Genomic DNA, 14,829 nt, shown 5'->3' on the forward strand with positions numbered 1-14,829 from the left:
GATCTTCTCTGAAGGAGACACAGAAAAGTCAGCATACTTTTCACATCCCTGTGCTACGATTCCTGGCTGGCTTTCCTCCAAAACGGCCAATTTTGGAATCACAGCCACGACTTGGAGCGCCCCTCGTTATTGAGTGTCCAACAGGCCTCGCAACGGAAGGCACTGCCGGACGACAAGCGACAAGGAGAACAAGGAGAACTACACTAATCAGCCTTGTCAGGCCTGTTGTCGGCTTGAATCAGGACAGCAACGTGACAGCTCCTCTGTGTCGCCCCTCAGCGGTCCTGTTTTACACGCCAGACACTGTGGTGGGCCTATGTGCGTATTTTGACGCCGTGTCTTATCGGCCGGGCCTTGCTTCCCCTGGGAGCTCTCTGCTTGGAAGAGCCGCTGGAGACACAGGGCTGTACCATCGAACCAGCCCGCCAGCCAAATCATACAAGCCAGCGACAAACACGCGACAGCTGGGCCGACTCGCCCGTCAGCTGGTCTCTTTGCACCAACTTGGACCAAGATCGGCTTTGGTTGGACCTTGCACAATTCCCACCGGCTATCTGATCTGTCTCGCCTCGCCTCGATAACCTTGTCCGCAGCGGTCTGGCTGGCTGCCTGCCTCCCACTCGCCTACCCGTGTGTGTCTGGACGATTTCGAAGGCCATTCTGCATCTTACATGCCCCTGTGCGCCGCCCTCGCTTTGGATTGCCCCTTTCTGCCCTCTACCCCTGAATATCGAAGGCCACTCACTTCAAGCCAGCCAAGCCAAGCCAGCCGTCGCTCAATTAACGACTGTCTTGATGTACCTGCCTCGGTACTCCAACAAATAGCCACCCAGTATTGCCAAAGGCTCGCAAATCCTGGAGACCTCGCTGCCCATCTTCTCCCTCACCATCTCGAGCACCCACGCAGAGTCACGCGGACTTGTATATTACCATGGTGTCCCGGGCCTACTACTACTACCCCCCTCCACCTCCGCACCCTCACGACGGCGCGAGATATCTTCCCAGCCGCTCATGCGCGCCGTACTACTCCTACCCGGAACGCCGTTATCAGCTTCCCTCCCACGACGCCCGTTCTATGACCATGACGGACCCCCAGACTGACGAAACAACACCACCGCGGAAGCGTATTGCTGTCGCTGTAAGCTCTGGCTCCCCCCCCCCCCCCTTCGCACATTCCCTGGCCTCAGCCGGGCTACCTTATGTCTGCTTCGGGGCTGAGCACCGACCCGGTTGGATGTCCGCGGGCTAGATGTTCTCCGGAGGCAAAAGCTTGCTTCAGCCTGATTCTCTAGAAGCTCATGCTCGGCTGCTAGTGGACACTTGCATTGTGCACCGGGGAACAGAGTACCACAGGAAATAGTATGCTGACAAGCCTCTTTGGCAGTGTGGGAGATGCCGCAAGCGCAAGATCCGGTGCAGTGGAGACCCAGGTGGTGGACTACCGTGTGTCAACTGCAAGAATGCTGGTGTTGATGCCTGCCTCTTCCTCCGGGTACGATAGCCTCCTTTCCATGTTGAAACCCCTTGAGAGGCGGACGTGCAAGGATAATACGCACACAAAGCTTTCTGCGAAATGCGCCCCTTGCGATCAACTCCACTTGATGGGTTTATTCTGACCAAATTCTTCGAGCGCAGGTCCAGTCCCAGGAGGCGCCGATGCGAGAGGACAGTCGATATGACTACAACATCGACGTTTCTCGAACACTGGCTCAGCGCAGCGGGGGGTCTATGGCGCATATCAGCTCTTCCATGGCTCAGTACCCACAGGAAATGCACCTCTTGAGCTCAGGGGCCATGCCATCGTCTTATAGAGGCACTGGCTACACCAACATGGGGACGAAAGGCTACTATTCCATGGGCGCAGACTGGGGAGATGCATATGGCGCGGATTCGGCCGTTGGCGACTACAGCCTGGGTGTGCCGCAGTACCAGGTGATCAGCAGTGACGCGTCGAGTATTGTCCCGAGCTACGGACACTGGGGTACCCGCCAAAAGAACGTCGGGCAAGGCGGCAGCGTGTACGTGGATTCCGAGTCCACGTACCCATACAGCACCGCAGCCAGCGCTGGTCTTGTTCATAGGCCAGCTTCGTCCATGCCAGCCGAAACTTCGGCCTACTCCTTCTCGAGCATCGCCGCGTCACTTCCTTCCGCGGGGAACGAGCGCCACCTCCCGAACCCAGCAGCCGTTTCACGAGCCATGAGCAACTCATCCGCTACGTATCGCATCGACGGTCTCCCCGCAGGGTACGGCGGCACGAAGTCGAGCCACACATCAGTTCCCGGCACCCAGGCTTCAACAACGTCACCGATCGCTGACGTGACGGCGGCTGCCGCAGCTGTGGGGTACGCCAGCTCGTATGACTACGCCTCAGTCGGGAGACCCTCGCAACAGCATGGCAGCAGTCCCTCAGATGCGTATGGATCTGTGTCGACAGGGAGCAGCGAGACCATTTTTGGAGAGCAAGACCGCAGCGCCGCCTCGCAGGGGTCAGCCGTCGACCTTACTGGATACACGTACGGGGCGGCTAGCCCGGCAGATGCGTCGAGCCTACGGCGCGCCTCGTCCGGGTCTGGCTTGACGACTCGATCGACTGCGGAAAGCAGCGTCAGCACCGGCTACGCAGCCAGTGACGGGGCTTCGACTCTCGGTTCCGGGAACTTCCACAATTCGTCTTCATCACTTGGGCATCATCATCGTCATCACCACGGGCAATCCCACCATGCTTCTCCACGCCACGCAAGTCACCACCACCCCCATCCGCATCAGCTCCCTGGGGCTCATGCCGTGACGGGTAGCACCGCCTACGGGGAACTTTCCGGCGGCGGCAGCACCTCCAGCAATGGAGTCGGTGGTAGCGTCGGTGGCACGGCGGCAACAGACAGCCACCGGTCTAGCATCAGTTCTCGCCGATAATTACATTGGGGGCCGCCCGGCCTTGCAGTCTTTGTGCCTTCGACAACGCCAACACCCATGCTGCCCACCGCTCCACCTCGTGTGCCTTGCCGCTATAATCCTTTTTACGTTGCGTACTTACAACCCGACATGCAGTCCATCGTGATGCGAGGCAGAGAGGCCTGGGAAAGGGGCAGCCGAACAGAGAGGCTGGTAACAGGCGTACGCCCCTGGCCAGCAGCAACCGGCCGGGCCGTGGAGATACCTTGCACGACCGCTAGCAAGAGTGTCACTCTACACCCTTATCTATTACATCTTTGAGGGCCTTTCGAGGAACATGTGTGTTATGTCTGTTATGTTTTAATTTGTTGGCGACAAGGGGAGGGGGGGTTCGGTGCGGCGATCACCGCTTGAACGGCAAAGAAGCATGTGAGAGAAGAGGCTGTCCGGAACAGCATCTGCTGCAAAGTTGATTGGCAAAGATCCGAGAAAGATCCCACGCGGGCTCTAATTCATCGAGGGGTTGTGGGGGAGGGGTGGTTGATCACTGTCAGGACAGAACCCTGTCGTCGCGTTTGGTGGTCTGTCTGCTGGCTGTCAGTCAGGGGCAGAATGGTCCGGCCCTTTCTGTGCAGCGCACTTCGCAGATGACCTGCATGGGCTACCCATCGCTTTTCCCAATGGTAAACCGGTCAGACCCAGAACCTGGGGAACCCAATCACCGTGTCTTGCACCTGGCCTTTCGCAGTCCCTGTTCAAGTTCAGCGCGGCGTGCCCTTTTCTGGATCGCCTCTTCGGCAACCAGTTCCGTTGAAATTGAACACGAGTTGGACCCGACCTGGACCTCGAGACGGCAGCATGCCTCGAGTGGTTCACCTGGCACTTTCTGCACATGTCAATGACTGGCCGTTGCTGCTTCCGACCTGGACTTCGAGAGACGCGCCACAATAAACCGGAAACTGGAGCGTGGTGCGACACTGCCTGCCTACCTACACCACTGGGACGGCGTGCTATTTCTGGGGGGCGATGATGATGGAATTGTGCCTGACGCTCGTTCCCGGGACATGCGTGGGCTCTCTGCCCAAGTGCCGACCGGTGAAGCCTTCACATCGGCACCACGCGCCAGGCCAGGGCCCGCGAGCGACACCAAAGCTGCCTGACGGAGATCGACGGGGTGGATGATCGAAGGGGGCCCCCAAGAATAAAGTGCTGACGTCCTGACACTGACAGCTGCAATGCCACATAGCGTCGGGGCAAGGGGTCACCGCCCAGACCAATCTATCCGACGGCGTGCATGTGTACGGTCGGGAGGCTCAGGTCGCTTCACGCCGACTGCCGTCCGGTTGGCACCACCAGACCGAACTGGGGCCGACCCTCTGGACTCTGGAGGCCCTCCAATGGGCAGCCCACATGGCCCTCGCACCCATGCTGTGCCCTGGTCTGGGGTCGACACGGAGGGGGGGGGGGACTGGACTGGGGCCACAAGGCTGCACACGATGCCCGACGGACGCTGCATGGTTCCGAGGTGGTGGCCTGCGTCTTTCCCCTCCTCCTGTATTCACTCATCATCACAATCTCCCAACTTCCGCATTCCCCCCCTCCAGTTCGTTCTCGTGCCGGCTCGGACCAACCCATATCGGGCCTGGACATACGTACTTCTGTCCTCTTTCACCCCCCGCGAGACGGCGGCAGCCCGCCGACCTGGTGACCGCTCACCTTGGATCGCTGCTTCCGGCACATGCTTTCTCGCAGTCTTGTTTTCTGGTCATCCTTCCCAGTTTCTTCCTCAATTTCCCCCGGAGTCAATCATTTCTGTTCACCAACGCCCTCCTCTCTCTCTCTCACGTGCTTCTGAACGAGCAACATCAATCAATTACCGGGCATCCTCATGTTGCATTTACGTCATAGAGCCAGCCGGCCACCAGGTCCCTTGCTCCCATCTATTGGGAGGTGTGTTATCAGAAATTGTGTCTTGCATCACCGATTCGTTCTCTTCCCTGTTGTCTCCAACCAGCCCCGGTTCGTCTGATCAGAGAACCATGGTTGGTGGTCTAATTCGTTTTCTAATACCGTTTTAATACTCGGCCTCGACCGAAATCAATGGGCCAAAAAGCCTTGGGCATGTGAAAGGGTGGTTCGGAGGTGCAGGGTACGGCATCCGGAAAATGGAGATTAGTGTCTTGTTGTTTTTTTGTAAACTCGATTTTTTTGGCTGGTGTCATGGCAATTGGGCAAAGAGGTGGCAAACCCCGGGGAAAGGATTCAGGCAGTGCAGGGCGTTTCCTGTCGAGCGACGGCTATGATATTACAGTACACTGACATTGCACAGCATTGTGTGCCGGGAAAAAGGAGGGAGGGAAAGAGGCGTGTCAGGGCAGAGCAAGGCAACGGGCAAAGACTGTTCTTTTCTCAACCATTCGTTTGTTTGTCTTCATTTTCGGTTCTATTTTTTCAAATCTCTCCTTGGGAACAGGCCCTGGGACTTTGTCTTTTTCTAGCACTGTGTTTTCTTCTGCCCGTCGTCGACTACCCATAAACCCCTGCGATGAGGTGCACTTGCTAAGAACGTCCCGACTCTTCCTCACGGCGATTGTTCACCAATCAGCGAGCACCTCTCTCACTTGGGCTTTGGAGTTCGCCTGGCACAGAGTTATATTGGCATGACGAGTCGAAAGGTTGTCATCGTCGTCACGGCCAAGCAGACTCGGTCTCCTGCCGGACGAGGGCAACTTGTTCTGCTCACGGCGGAGGAACGTTACCTACAATTAGAGCAGTATCAATGGGTCAGTCCCAACAAACATTGTCGAGTTTAGCTAGTCAGACCAGATCAGACATCTTAGGTAGATTTCATTTTTCAATTGTGCCGAGAGCATGCATGAAGTTTGGCATTTGAAATACTGCGATCAGGTGCTACATATTTAACAAAACGTGACAACAACTCAAGCGTCAGAGAAGCAGTATGTCTGTAGGGTATAAATGTGTGAAATTACTTCTGAATATTGGAAAATGCAGAAGGTGACAGTACATGGCAAAGGACCATGCTTTACTGTGAGAAATCTATATGATAATGTGAGGAACCCATATGAAGACCATAGCAGTCTGGATCAGCCACACTTTGGCTTGAGCGTCATCAGCTACATCAACTGCTATACCTTGAGTGGCATCGGAGAGATTGCTTCGCCCTACTCAAAAATTTGAACATCGTCCAAGGCGACACCAGAGGTAGCATCATGGAGCATCGTGGATTCTGAGAATCGTGGCGTTTAGTTGACCTGCTGGAAGAACAGGCAGTAGGATAGTGCTGAGGATGTGTAGAAGGCCCCCCTATCCTCGTCTGCTGTGTTTGCACATGACCTGGAGCTAGCTGATAGACTTATCTGGTGTTATTTACGAATCCGTCGCTGACATTGTGACCCCGCCAGGAGAATTACTGCAAATGAGCAGGGTCACTGACAGTGAATTTTGAAGCCACCTGCTGAGTGTTAGACAAACATCGGGGTGGACTTCTCAGTCAGGTTTCTATGGTAGTTCAAGGTTGGCTGTGATTAGACAGGGGAAGCAGAGCAAGATCAGAGACATATTGTCAACGATATTCCCTCACCACCTAGAATGCCTCAAATGCCGCGTGCGCCATTGGGTTTGACTGTTGCTCAAGTTGGTCGCTCGTGCCATCCTCAGATATTATGGGGCCATTTCAAGGCGCCTTTCCAGCCAAATATATCAAGTGCAATCAGTCGAAGCAAGTCAGTAACTCGCTGCGCCCAGTGTTTTGTACCAGAGAGAACTGGGACGATCACGATCTCAAGAGCCGCCGTTACTGTGGTCCTCAACCTCGCAAAATGCCTTGAAGGTCACGAACTCCTCGCCCTCACTGGTTGACTCCAGGACCACCTCAGCCGTCGAGCCCACAAAGAAGACATAACCCTGTTTTATGTCCTCCACAGTTGGCCCAACTGAGATCTTGCCGCTGCCACCCGTGCAGATGATGATGCTGGGGCCGTCCAGCGGGTCGAACGTCACCTTGGCGCCCTCACGTTTCAAGGTAGATCGCACCACGCTGAATTCCTCGATTGGGGGGTCGTACAGCATGACCTCGCTGCTGGAGCTGTATGCTGTGCGATTGAGGGTGGCGTATGCGTACTCTTTCGGCACCATCTTTTGCTCCTCGATCGGGGCGTAGTTGTACGTCAATATCGACACGAGCGTGTCGACGTCCTTGAACTTCGGGGTAAACCCGGCCCGGATGACATTATCGCTGGCGGCCATGCACTCGACAATATCGCCCGAGATGTAAGCGTGGATGTCATCAGCCCGCAGGAAGAGCGCCTCGCCGGGGGCCATTGTCACCAGGTTGCAGAGGAACTGCACGAACAGGCCGTAGTCGGCGCCGAATTGGCCGTGTAGTCGCTTGATCAGCTCGGCGAGGTCCTTCCCGGAGTTGGGCCCGGCGCCACCGCCCGCAAAGTTCTCCGCCTCTGCCGTAGCCTCGTCCAGGAGAGCACTAGTTGCCGTCTCGAGAGCAGACTGTGGCTTCGACATCAGGGCCCCGAACAGCTTCTGCAGGGCAGCCTTGTTGTCTCGCTTGGCGTCCTCGGACTCGTCGCCCTCGTGCGACTTGATGGTGCTGTTGAAAGCATCTGCCGTCTCCGTGCCGACAAAGTCACGCAGGGACTTGACGGTGTTGAGGAAGTGCACTATCTCCGACGGCGGCCTGAAGCCGCACAGGCCCTCGAAGTCGGTGAGGGCAATGGCCATCTCAGGCTTGTGGTTGTCATCGGGATAGTTCTTGGGGTCCCTGGCGTGGAGCTGCTCGGCAAGCTTCTTGTTGGGGTGGGCCTGGATTGAGAGGGCCTTGGCGATGGAGAGAATCTTGAAGAGGAAGGGCAGCTTGTTGCCATATCGAGCGGTGATGGACTGAGAGAGGAGAGCCTGGTTGTCTTGGACGAGGTCGAGGAGGGTGCGGCCGGTGCGCAGGTCCTTGGAGGGGTTGGAGGGATGGGTGCCCATCCAGAGCTGGTGGGAGGAAGAGGCTCGGTCAGTTCATGGTATTCTGTCTGGGCATGCTGGCGGACATTACCTCGGCGTAAGGCTGATCATCTTTGATTGTGAAGTCGGCGGCGGGAGTGGCAGCAGCAAACTTGGCTGCGGACGAGTCGTTGCCCTTCTTGCCCCAGTCATAGGAATTGACCCCGCACTGGAGTCTGAGGAGGGGGACCTGCATGGTGAGGAGCTTCGAAAGCCAGGAGCCGGAAGAATGAAGGTGAAGTTGTGGTGATCTTGACGTGTAGGGCGACGGGGAGGTCAGACGCTGGTGAAGGTGATGTTCTGAGGATTGGCAAAATATCACAGCCAACCAAGGGAGAGACAGCTGTCAGTCAATCTTGGGGGTAAACGGGTAGCTGACATCACCTCCAGCCCACTCTGTGCAGTCCAGCTCCAGGTCTGGGTCCAGGTCTGGGTCCAGGTCTGGGTCTGGGTCGACCTTGATCTTGACCTGACCCTAGCCATTGCAGCTACCTACCTAGGTAGGTAGGTAGGTACACAGTACTGCAACGAGTCTGGCTGGCTAGCTGGTTAGCAGTGAAGCACTTGCTACAGCTGCAGGGTGGGCAGATGGGACGCGGGAGATGGGCGTTGGGCGGGTGGGCGACAGGTACGTACCCGCCTCACCTTACCAGGTACGCGAGGAAGGTACCTGCCTTTACCCCACCATGGAATGGGGCAAGCAGGGCAGGGTCTCTCGTCGCAGCTTCCCCCAAGAAGACAGCGGGCTGCAGAGAAGGCTGGCGCTCTCACCTTCTCCCTCCCTCTCCCTACCACTCGCACTCCCACTCTGCAGTACCAAGCCCAGCTCACCTAACCCATCAATCCTCGCCCCCAGCCCCACCCAGCCTCTTTCCCAAGGTTCAGGTTCAAACTCAACCACCACTACCAGGCTACCAGCATCGCCCAGAGGACCGCCTCCGTAAGCGCCTGGGACCGCCTCCCGCCCCCTTCCATCACCCCCCTCCCATCCCTCCTTCCAGAGGGCTCACGGGGTACTTGTCCCTGCCGCCGCATCCCAGCCAAGTCCAAGGTACCCCCAGCACCCCCGTGTTCGTGTTCCGCACCGTATCCCGTCACACCCCCTCCGTTCCGCCTACCCGTTGCCTTCCCACCGCCCAATGACGACGACGGGCTCGGGCTTTGATCTGCTGGCTGGCCTCAAATGTTCCAAGCGTCCCGCGATTGCTCCTTCCCAAGAGAATGACATGGCAACCTTCCAGGCGCAATGACAACCAGACCAGCAAGCCTCCGCCTCCTTTCCGACACGAACGGTCTTCATCCGGCTCAAGGTTGGTTGCACACCATTCATCATCTGGTACAACACACAAACACAAGCGCGGCGCACATAGGATCAAAAAAGCATCAACCAGTGCCATAGCCTAGCCGCCTAGCACTGTCTCTCCCTCCTCCACTTTACACTCTCACTCTCACACTCAACGGCCTACTTTATCCTACTTTTCTATGCTTATCCGTGTTCCCTTTCTACTCTTTATTCATACACAGACACATGTAACCCAGGCACAACATTGGATACTCCGGTCTCAGTCACAATCACCCGTGGAGAACCAGGAGGTTACAACCTCAGGCACAGCTGCGCACCCAGCCCGGTAGTGCAAGGCCGATCCGGGATAATATAGCTACTTGTCAGACTCACACATACATCTCACCTGCTATAACTACCACCACCTGCACTCATCTGCACTCTCCCCTTGACCTTCCCGTTCCTCGTTCGCCCCTGGGAGTTGTGTAGGCACGACCCAGTTGGACACCAACGGACAAGCTGGAGCAGCTGGATTCCTAAATTCTGAAGGTACGCTCCATTGTTGCGCCGGATAATGATGCCACAAAATGGAAAGGGCACTCGCCCACTCGACCCCTATCACTATATCGTTGCCTTTCCTCGCTGTTGATTTCAGTCATGTTTTTCCTTGCCTGAACCCCCCCCCCCCATTCTAGTACTTTTGTATCATCTGTGCCTTTGCCAATCACGTAATCGTTATCAAAAATGTCTACTGACAAGAAACACAACAGACTTCTACGGGAGGTTGAGAACACAGACAGCTGGAAGGGCATGTCGCAACGAAACAGAGAGCCGAGGCCACGGGCCCCTCGCAATAGTAGCGCCCAGGGCGAGGAAGTTGGGCTCTGGCAAAAGATCCAGGAGGATCTTGCCACCATCATCGAAGAGGTGAACCAGAGCAACGACAACGTCCGCCAGATCGCCGGCCAGGAGAGCTACATAGCCAGCAACCAGGACTCCAAGGACCCCACCGACATCAAGTCCGTAGACCAGGGGCTACACAGCCTGGACAAGCTCTACCGGGACGGTGTCAAGATCAATGATGCCACCGGCAAAAAGATAGCCGATCTGCTGGGCTTCATTGAGATATTGAAAGGCATCCAGGAGGCTAAGGAGAAGGCTGCCGCCCCAGCACTCGGATCATCGTCCCGTTCTGCCAGCCTACTCTCCGGCACCGGTCGCAGTTCCAGCCGGGCCGGCAAGCCTGATAAGGCAGATCGAGAGCGCGAGAGGGAAAGGGAGCGCGAAAGGGAGCGTGAGAGAGAACGAGAGAGGGAACGCGACCAACGGGAAAAGGACCGCGAACGGGAGCGCGAACGCGAGCGTGACAAAGAGAAAGAACGCAACCGGGACCGGGACCGTGAGCGCGACCGCGACCGCGAGCGTGAACGTGAACGCGAACGTGACGCTGAAAGAGATGCTGAAAGGGACAGGGACAGGGACAGGGACAGGGACAGAGACAGGGACAGAGACAAGTCCGACCTCTACGACTTTGATGGCTCTGCTGACAGCCCACATCCCAGCCCCATCGGCGGCCACGCGCGGAAGCTTGGCGGGCGCAGCGGAGGAGCTTCCAGCGACCGGTCGGGCAATCGTGACAGCGTCCCGCCGCGTCCAGGCGACCGCGACACGCCCAAGGCCGACAGCGCGGAGCCGCAATCCAGCAGCTTCTCGTCGGGGGCGCCCACGGTGGGGAGCTCGATCCGGGCCAAGGTAATGTTCTCGCGGGACCAGGACGTGGCGTTCAAGCCAAAGCCTCCGACGCCCAACGACACGACGGAGTGGTACCTCGGCAAGGTGAAGCAGGTGGTTGGCGAGGGCAAGGGCCGGCGTTACATTGTCAAGGACGAGGACCCGGACGTGCCGTCACCGGCCAGGAAAGAGTATAAGATGAGCGCGTCGGGGATGATCCCGATCCCGCCGCCCAGCACGGAGCTGCCGAAGCTGGACAAGGGCAAGACGGTGCTGGCGCTGTACCCGGATAGCACCACCTTCTACAAGGCTGAGGTGACGGGGATGGACGCCAGCACGGGGAATGTCAACCTACGGTTCGAAGGGGAGGAGCAGTCGGGCACGCAGCAGGTGGTGGAGCGCCGGTTTGTGGTGGACTATCGGGACTAAATGGGTTGGGAGGGCACGGAGTGGTCGACGGTCTCGATGGTAGGAGCATAGCCCAGGTCTAGACTTATATTCACATTCATATTTATATTCACATTTACTTTTACTGAGGGATCAAAACTCTGTGCACTGAAGCGTGAGGCGAATGGTGGGGCTGTTTTGCCATACTAGTGTGTTGGGGGCGGACTCTGGGAGCATGTGGCTGTTGAAACAAAGGCGTTGTGCATTGTCTATGCGAGAGAAAAGTTGCAAATGGGTTGGCTGGGTGGACCAAGACAGGCTGCCTCTGGCTAGCTGGCTGGCTGGCTTGCTCGTACAACTCGCTCGTGCAGGTCTCGTACATTTGCAAGATCAGGGCAGCGGGCTGAGGCCAACACGAGAGGCAATCATGAATCCGGGCGGCAGAAGGAGGTTGAGCACGGGGCGTATGACTAAATATATGTCCAATGTTTGTCTCGTTAGTCTCGTTACAGTAGTCGAAATGTCGGATCGGTTCTGACAGACGGCGGGATTTTTAATCTCTACAGACAGTAATGTCCGAGCAGGTTATAGTTTGGGTGCAGATTAATATTGATGCTCGAGTGGTTGGGTGGGCCCCTGGGAGATGGTGTATGCACAGCGAAGCGGGTGCGAGGGGCAGGGTACCTGGGTACATGGGTACGTACCTGGGAAGTTTGCTACGGCCGTTCCCAAGCAAGCAGCCAGTGCCAAGGCCCGCAGCTGGGGAGTCAGGGGCAAGCCAAATGAATTGAAACGCCTCGATGTTCCTGTTCCTGTTCCAACTTCCCGCCGCCGCTCGCCATCAGAAAAGAAAGTGCAACTCGAGCCGGCACCGCCTGTTCATTTGGCCAAGGTTTGTTTAAGGATCTACTTGTTGTCCATCATCCAAACCCTCATCCCCAGCACGGATACACCACAGCACAGCACAGCAATAGGAGCGAGCAGGAGCAGCGTTCAGCAGCAGCAGCGTTCAGCAGCAGCAGTAGCAGCATCAGCATTCAGCATCAGGACCCATCAAAACATCACCTCAAACCTGCCCAGCAAGCACACTCCCTCGCTCGGCTGTCAAGAGGACATCTGCATTTATTTGCATTGCATTGTATTGCACTTGCATTGTGTCGCATTGTGTAGCAGCCGCTTGTCAGTCAGTCGGTCAGCCTCGAGGTCTATCTTTTCTGATAGATATACTTTGGGCGCCCATCATACCCCATCATACCCGCCCTACCTTTTTACCACTCTCTCCCATTTCCCCCCCAAGCTCGCGTCACCACCATACATAACACCCTCGACGCAATCTCCCGTCGCAACAGTGCCTCTTCTTCTCTCCTGCCACTATCTCTCTCTCGCCTTTTCCTTCTCCTCTTCCTCTCTCTCAGTGCCATCGTCAAGCGAGCCACTGCCAAGTGCTCACTCAATCCATCCCAGCCAGCCGCTCAGTTATCAACCCCTGGTGACAACAGCCGCATCAGTAAGTCCTGCCTCCTAATGCGTGCGCCCATCCCGGAATTTCCCACAATTGAAGTCGAATTGAATTGGATTGCATCTCGGCACATCCCTACCCAGATCCGCCCTGCAAAACCCCGGTTTTCCTGTGAAGGCCCGCGGCATCTGACTTTACGCGCAATTGGCACCTGCTCATGCTAATTTCCATTCGTCCTCCTCTCCAGACCTTTGCTGCCATTGTGCTCTCTGCTGCTCCATCGCCAAGCACGAAACCCCCATCAAGCTAGCCTCCCCCGAGCGCAACCCATCCGACGACATTCCTTTGCACCACCAGCGCCACTTGCTCTGCTTCACTAGCCTATATCCACGCGACGCACTCCCTTCGCCTGCCCACCACCACCGCCAGCTCCACTGGAGACTGTTTCCCACGTCGCGTCGTCCACATCTTGCCCTTTCGACACGCGCACCATCCTGACTCGCTGAGCTCATCTCGCAAGCCGCCGTCTACTCCCGCCTGCCGCCCGTTCGCGCAAATCCAACGCTGTTCCTAATTCAACACTCCCCCACGGCCACTGCCTGTTACTCTCACGCTCTGCTTGAACGAAGCCGCCTTGCTTTCTTCTTCCCCCGCGCCCGAGTCGACTTCCCAGACAACTTGAACCCTTGAGGTCTCCCAAGAACGGCGACCTAATCTGTACTCTTGCGACCGCATTCCTCCATCACAAATACCGCCACAATGGGTGGCCAACTTAGTAAGATGATGGGCAAGATCTTCGGATCAAAGGAGATGCGTCTGTTGATGCTGGGTCTCGATGCGGCTGGAAAGACAACCATTCTCTACAAGTTGAAGCTCGGCCAGGACGTGACCACCATTCCAACAGTTGGGTTCAACGTCGAGACCGTCACGTACAAGAACGTCAAGTTCAATGTCTGGGATGTCGGTGGTCAGGACAAGATCCGGCCTCTGTGGAGGCATTACTTCAGCGGTGCGTATTTCTGGTCGTGAACGGCTTCTACCAGGCTGCGCTGGACATCTTGAGGCAGGCTGCGGAGACTGACGAGCAATTACAACGCAGGGACCCAAGGTCTGATTTTCGTTATCGACTCATCTGACCGAGCACGCATGGAGGAGGCAAGGCAGGAACTGCACCGCATCATCAACGACAGAGAAATGAAGGACAGCCTGCTGCTGGTCTTTGCCAACAAGCAAGATATTGACAATGGTAAGCCTCGATCAAGCAACCCCCCTCCCCCCTAACGAGACCAAGCTCGAAGGTCAATATGCTGATCATAATATCCCGCCTGTAGCCATGAAACCACAAGAAGTAACCGAAGCCCTCGAACTCAACAAGCTCAAGGACAAGATATGGTTCGTCGTACCTAGCTGCGCGACAACTGGTGAAGGCCTTCTCGAGGGCCTGGCTTGGTTGTCCAACAACGTCAAGGCCCCAGCCGCGCCGGCGAAGAAATAAGACCCGCGAGCAGTGCGCAGATACTTTGCGCAGCAGAAATGCTTCGAGTGAGCGTGCGTATGCGCTGTGTTTTTAATGCATTTGGCGAATCGAGGCCACGATGGTGGCTCACGGGCGCGGTAATTATAGGGCTGCATATCAACAAAGTCCGGGGAAAAGAAAAAGGCACATGTTTGACCGACATTGCTGAGGGTCCAGCTGGGTTCGGGAGGCCGGGGTAAAGGGGGGGGGGGATATTCGTAATGCACTCAGTCGGCTCGGCCCTAGATTTTCCTTTTTCTTTCCCCCCGCCCTCTTCCTCTTCCTGTATCATGCTACTACGTTTGACGACTCCCTACTCTTTTCCTCTCCTTTTGTACAGTCATGTAATTCTCCGTTTTATCGGCGCTCTTTCTTCATACATCTTTCCCCACCAGCTTGGGCTCCCGGGAACAAACAAATACCCAGAGAAGGAAAATGGCGGGCTTGAAAGAGGGGAGCCTCCTTCAGCCGCCCGCATACAGCAACCATATCAAGAGTCCCCACACGGTGGGGTCGCTCAAGGGAAATCACTGC

General features: G+C 56.6%; 4 protein-coding genes across 4 annotated transcripts; 3 read left to right on the forward strand and 1 right to left on the reverse strand.

Annotated features, from left to right (window-relative positions):
* Positions 1 to 1,075: 1,075 nt before the first annotated feature.
* INS49_013104 (uncharacterized protein) lies at positions 1,076 to 2,633 on the forward strand (the record flags this gene model as incomplete). Its single annotated transcript, XM_043173806.1, has 4 exons — positions 1,076 to 1,138; positions 1,385 to 1,492; positions 1,636 to 2,489; positions 2,540 to 2,633. 4 exons carry the CDS (start codon positions 1,076 to 1,078, stop codon positions 2,631 to 2,633), a joined length of 1,119 nt encoding a protein of 372 aa, XP_043023103.1.
* A 4,063-nt stretch (positions 2,634 to 6,696) lies between these two features.
* Positions 6,697 to 8,116, reverse strand: INS49_013105 (uncharacterized protein; the record flags this gene model as incomplete). Its single annotated transcript, XM_043173807.1, has 2 exons — positions 6,697 to 7,908; positions 7,973 to 8,116. 2 exons carry the CDS (start codon positions 8,114 to 8,116, stop codon positions 6,697 to 6,699), a joined length of 1,356 nt encoding a protein of 451 aa, XP_043023104.1.
* A 1,830-nt stretch (positions 8,117 to 9,946) lies between these two features.
* On the forward strand, positions 9,947 to 11,362 carry INS49_013106 (uncharacterized protein; the record flags this gene model as incomplete). Its single annotated transcript, XM_043173808.1, has 1 exon — positions 9,947 to 11,362. The coding sequence occupies one exon, from the start codon at positions 9,947 to 9,949 to the stop codon at positions 11,360 to 11,362; it is 1,416 nt and encodes a 471-aa protein (XP_043023105.1).
* Positions 11,363 to 13,538: 2,176 nt separating this feature from the next.
* INS49_013107 (uncharacterized protein) lies at positions 13,539 to 14,274 on the forward strand (the record flags this gene model as incomplete). The annotated part of the gene is made up of 3 exons (XM_043173809.1): positions 13,539 to 13,788; positions 13,879 to 14,025; positions 14,111 to 14,274. 3 exons carry the CDS (start codon positions 13,539 to 13,541, stop codon positions 14,272 to 14,274), a joined length of 561 nt encoding a protein of 186 aa, XP_043023106.1.
* Between the last annotated feature and the right edge of the window lie 555 nt (positions 14,275 to 14,829).

The sequence above is a fragment of the Diaporthe citri genome (assembly GCF_014595645.1).
Source record: "Diaporthe citri strain NFHF-8-4 chromosome Unknown scaffold_6, whole genome shotgun sequence".
In the NCBI taxonomy this organism is placed as follows: Eukaryota; Fungi; Ascomycota; class Sordariomycetes; order Diaporthales; family Diaporthaceae; genus Diaporthe; species Diaporthe citri.